The 6,000-nt window shown below is 35.7% G+C and overlaps 1 protein-coding gene across 3 annotated transcripts in view; it reads right to left on the bottom strand.

Moving 5' to 3' along the window:
• LOC115212047 (myoneurin-like) overlaps positions 1-6,000 on the bottom strand; it is a 122,818-nt gene that overhangs the window by 55,904 nt on the left and 60,914 nt on the right. For all 3 annotated transcript variants that reach the window (XM_029780851.2, XM_029780849.2, XM_029780850.2), the window contains exon 2: positions 3,219-4,700. In XM_029780851.2, coding sequence (XP_029636711.1) covers positions 3,219-4,659 — 1,441 coding nt within the window. In that variant the 5' untranslated portion in view covers positions 4,660-4,700. The remainder of the gene's footprint in view (positions 1-3,218; positions 4,701-6,000) is intronic.

Here is a 6,000-nt window from a genome sequence, read left to right as displayed (position 1 = left end):
GAAATTCTTATATTTTTTGCTAATACATAGACGGGATAGTTTATTTATTTATTTATTATTCTTTTTTTACAGATTTGAATATTTGTATACTGAGTATATATATGATGGAATAAGTAACTGCTGCCCTTAGCTAATGCTAAGATAAGAAGTGTTACATGCCTTGCAAAAATCATATAGCATTATATAATGTGGTCACTGGTCTCACATCTCATTCACACAACCAATATGTTCTTTATACTAAATAACTTTTTTCTTGAGTAGACAGAAACAGAAAAAAAAAAAAAGAAAAAACTCAAGCCAAAATAGACCTGTTTTAAATTATTTAGAATAAAGCATCATAATGTCACAATATTGTGTTCAAGAACAAAACACAACATTCCAAATGAAAAGAGATAGCACAGTGTAAACTTTGGAAGTATCAGGCAGTTGTATCTCTGTAACACAGGTATTTCATGAGTTTGCAATGCTGTGTTGATGATCTACTATTGACAGTGTGACCAGAAGAGTAGCTGAGTGCACTGACTATATCAATGTTTCTGATCATATGCTGATGATGGCTATCTCTGTAATATCAGGCAAACTGACATGAGTGAGGTGAGAACTTGAATTATGAAACATTTTTAAAGTTATAAGACAATCCTAAAGTATGATTTATGCATTAAATTCGTTAAATTATAAGATACTTGTAAACAATCTGTATTATACAGTGCTCTTTATTACAAAAAGGAAGACAAAAATAATAATATCAAAAAAAATGAACTACTTAGATTTACATGAATACACAGTTAGTAAAATCCTAAAATAAAACTTGAAAAATATTGTTAAACAATGATAGATAAATGTTTTCATTTTATATTAGTTATTAAAATGGTTAATTATATGACTAGATTAAAGATGTCAAAAAGAAAAATGAAGAATAATATACCCCAAAATTACACCATCAACATATACAATATATATTCTATGTTTGAAACACCTTTCAAACATATGCATTAGCTTGATTTCTGAAAGTTGGAGTACACAATATGAATACACATAACACAGCATTCAATTCACCAACATACATATAAGGAGTGTTTTAAAAGAGTTTATCTATGAAATGGCATAAAAGCAATAATTTAAATTACTCTTTGTATAATTTCATTGTATTAAGAACTAGGGATATTTCGAAACAGTGACTATTATTTTTACTTAATTAATGTCTAGTAATATCTTTTTGTGACTGAAGCTTCTAATATCACAACAATGATGCTAATTATGATGATGAAGATGGTGGTGGTTTGTTATTTAGGTATAAGGCCAACAATTTTGAGTGGAAAGCGAGTAAATTCCATTGATCTTAGTAGTTGCACCAGTACTTGATTTTACTGACCCTCGATGGATGAAAGGCAAGGCTGATCCTTGGGGAATTTGAACTAACAATGTAAAAGGTAAGAGTTAATAGCACACGGTAATTTTTCTTAAGCTCTTGTGATCCTGCCAACTTATCACCTTAAAATACTAACATAATAATTATAATTCATTCATTTTCTCTGCCCACTGTTCTTGGGCAGGTCATGGGGACAAAGCCCTCAGGTACTTCCTCCATAGGGTCCTTTCAGAAACAACATATTTTTGAAGGAGAGTGGTTTCTTTGACTGAATACATTGCCTGATTGGTATTTATTTTATCACCTTCAGAAGAATGAATGGCAAATCAAACATGACTATAATTCAGATTGTTACCTTACCAAACAAAGATGAGGCTTGGATGAAAAGAAAACTGAACAGAGAGGTAGCAAACTTCAGATATGGTTTCCTCTGAGTTGATCAATCATGGTTTCTTACATGAGCATAACACTTCAAATCTATTCAATATGAAAATTAATGCTTTGTGGGATATGGTTAATTCATTAAGGACTGCTACTTGCTTTCAAGGCAGGAAGCTTATCTCTGAAAATAAGAGACCTCTCTCTCACATGTCCCTAGATATCTGTTTTCAATGGCTATATAAAGTGAGGAACCGTAGAATTACATGTACTGTCCAGTAAACACTATAAGAAATAAACTCCAGATCAACAAGCTGGTAGTCTACTATTCTACCAAATAATTTGTTCCAACAGATGGAGAGGAAAAAAACTTGTGTAACATACACGCCTTTAAAAAATATAGTTCTAATGATACTTTCTCAATAAAGCATAGGGCACATCCTCTCTATTATCAAAGAATATATGGGAAATTTGTTACATTTAAACACTGTCCAATGGAATTAGTGTGGTGAGCAAAATCATTGCCAGTAAGAATCAAAACTAAGCAGATGATTCCTGTTCAGTGAAAAACTTGAGAGCTTATGTTTTATTCATAATTGGAAGTTTACCACCAAGTGCAAAAGTATATAGCAGGCCTAAAGATTTCATTTAACGTCGGTTTTCCATGCTAGCACATGGATGATTTGGATGATTTGACCGGGGTCTGGGAAGCCAGGAGGCTGCACCAGGCCCAGTCTGATCTGGCAGTGTTTCTACAGCTGAATGCCCTTCCTAACGCCAACCACTCCGTGAGTGTAGTGGGTGCTTTTATTATTTCAATATAATAAATTTACTGCAGGAAGATATGTTTTCCTACTCACAAAGCTAGTAATCTTATTCTTCTTCCGTCAGGCCTTTTCACCTTTCTAAATAATAATAGTAATGATAAGATTGTTTCTTTTTTTTTACTTGTACCCCAACTGAAATAAAGGGTAGACTGAGATTATGTTGATTTGATTTTATTTCTCATAAGAGAACTGTTTTTGACAAGAAATTAGAACCAGTCTGCGGGATCAGGTTGCTGAGAATTAGGCCCTATTCTATCAATTTGGTAAGGTTAACTATGCTACTGTTGTTGATGATGATAAGGATTATGAGGATGACAGTAATAATAATAATAATAATAATAATAATAATAATAATAATAATATTGATGATGAGGATGACGACAATGACGAGGAAGATGACAATCATGATGATAATCAGTTTCAAAACACTACCTTTATTTATTTTTTTTTTTACTTCAACAAAAGAGAATTCTTCCATTAATAGCAATATGAATATGGTGCAAAGACAAGTGAATGTACACATATAGTAAACAAACACAGAAAGTGCATTTTAAAAAGAAATCATAAAAACAAAATATATCAACTAAATTAAATTTAAAATGTATGGAAATTAGATAAATATAAGATAAGAAAGAAAAACCTACCCGTGTGAATCCGCAGATGGACATAAAGGTTGCTCTGATGTTTGGTTGTGTAAGGACAATGTGTGCATTTAAAGTACATATCCCCTTGCACAGAGTCTCCAGATTTACGCTTGTTGTTCGGTCCCTTTCCATGATGCGTGTTTTCAACGTGGTTCTCCAAGTTTTTTTGTCGACGGAATGTTCTTTCACAATACTGACATTTAAGATAGTCCTTTTCTCCTCCTTCAGGCGGACTAGTGAATTTGTTAGCAAAGACTGGGAGGTATCGAGCTGCCAAGGTATGGTCTACGGGATGGGTTGGGAAAGGAAGTGGACCAAGACCATTGAAAGGGGAGTGAAGCCACCCATTCAACTTGGAAGTCATCAAAGCAGGGTGTGGAAAAGCAGTATCACCACTGTTGGAAGCCAAGAGATCAAGTGCATTGTGAGTGAATTTTTTGTGTTCTGGAATGTTCAATGGGGCATGTAGGTCAAGGTCTTTCTTCTCTGGGAAAGATGTGGACATAGGAATCATCTGTCTGCTGTCATCAGCCAGTGATTTGTTGTCTTCTTCCTCAACAATTTTTTTGTCAGACGTTAATGAATCGCTTACATGTTCTTCTTCGCTTTCTTCACTGCACAGGCTACTGTTTTCCTTGATATGCTGCATCAGGTCATCTCCTTCATCAAGGAAAAAGCGCCCTTCTTTGACATGGTGCAAAATGTCTTCATTCTCTTTACCAGTGTAACTACTGTCTCTAATCTTACTAATGATGTCCTCCAAAGATCGCTTTCGTCGAGATTTATGTTTATCAGAGGATTGGCCAAGAGCGCTGGGACTGTTCTTCATTTCAATGTCATCTTCAGCAGAGATTGGACTTGGAACAGACAATGAAGACGAACCATTCTCTATGGGGTGGTGATCAGAAAGTACATCTGAAGATGGCATTTCAAGTACAGGTGGTGTGGTTAAACTTCCATTATGGCCATTGTTCTCACCTAATAGTGATTGCTGCTGCAGTTGCTGGGGCAAATCAAGTGGAGAATCCATAGTTATGTCATCAGGTACACATTGACTAGATGAATTATCTGGAGGTGATGCTTCTGGAGTGATGGGTCTGGGGTCATGTAGATTGAGGGGCTCTACAACAGGAGATCCGGTGGGGGCAGGGGGTGATGGTGTTTGTGCTAGTGGCATTGGTCTCATGAGAATCGGCTGTGTCTGAGATTCAAGAGTGACTGGCCGTGCAGAAGGAGTTAGAGATTGTGGAGTAAGTGGTGGATCAACTGTCAGCTGTCTACTATTGGGAGAATCCATAGAGAGGGTTCGGGGAGGCTCTATGGTCAAAGGTCGGGTTGGAAGAGTAGGAGACTGTGCTTCTATAACCATTGTTCTAGGTGTTTGTTGGCTTTGGAGGGGTGTAGGGTTTCGCATATAAGTGGGAGACTCTATGTCCATCATTCTGATAACTTTCCTTTTGATACTAGGCACTGGGCATGGTTCTGAAACATACAAGAAAATAAAAAAAGTATATTTTAGTTTCTCTAACTTTGATAAGAGAGACAAAATTTTTATAGGATAGTTCAGATTTGTAAATTATGACAAACAGAAATAATAATTTTAAGTAATTTTTAACAAAAATTTGAGACTGTCCTGGTCTATCTATTACAGATACACACACACACTCTCTATCTATCTGTCTGTATGTATCTCTCTCTCTCTTTCTCTCTCTCTATCTATCTACCTACCTGTTGATCTACAATTTGTTCATAAATCACTACAAAACACAATAATATTCAAAACAGGTTGTTTTGAATACTGCACATAGGCACATTCCTATGTGCAATACACAAGATTTCATACAACTTCCCCTTACATGGCAACAAATTGCAGAATTTGAACTGAAATTAAAGAGAAACTAAACTAAAGATATTTAATCAACACTCATTCCATACCTTAAGAATCCTTACTACTATAGGTACAAAGCCTAAAATGTTTGATGGAAGGGGCTAGCCAATCATGCTGACCCCAGTACTCAACTGGTACTCGGGCAAACTTTTTTGATCGCGGGCCACACAGTGCATCTTTGGAACCTTGGCGGGCCTCATTTATAAAAATCAAGTGAAAATATTGTGAATTACTGTACAACTGAAACAGTTACGAAGTATCTGCATAGAAGTTGGGATTCATAAAAGCTCTTGGCAGGCTGCATGAAAACCTATGGCGGGCCGTAGTTTGCCCACCCCTGGTCTAGAGCAAAAAAAAAAAGATCCAATTTTGCCCTCTTTGTCAAGAGTATGTGCTATGTCCAAGCTGTTTTCTTCAGCCCACAGGCATATACTGAGAATCCATTCATGCAGTCTGTTATCACCCCTCTCACCAAACTTTAAGCAAATTCAGTGGAGGGTAGCACTTCATGATAGTTTCTAACGCAATCATATGACCACAAAATTCCAAGAAGGGATGTCAATTTAATCACCTTTAGTACTTTACTGGTACATAATTTATTGACCCTGGTGGAGTCTAAAGCAAAATTGAATAGGGCAGAATATGAAGATATATAATTAAAAAAGATCTTCTACTACTACTACTACTACTACTACTACTACTACTACTACTACTACTACTACTACTACTACTGCTGCTGCTGCTGCTGCTGCTACTACTACTACTACACACAAGTCATTTTAATGACAACAACAATAATGATAATAAAACACAATATTCCATGCCTGCTTGCATTAACTGGCAGCTGATTATGACAAGATGTACTGTTTAGTGAGACATTTAGGCAGTTAATTG

The sequence above is a fragment of the Octopus sinensis genome, linkage group LG5 (genome assembly GCF_006345805.1).
Source record: "Octopus sinensis linkage group LG5, ASM634580v1, whole genome shotgun sequence".
NCBI classification, from domain to species: domain Eukaryota; kingdom Metazoa; phylum Mollusca; class Cephalopoda; order Octopoda; family Octopodidae; genus Octopus; species Octopus sinensis.
This window is presented reverse-complemented; position numbering and strand designations above follow the sequence as displayed.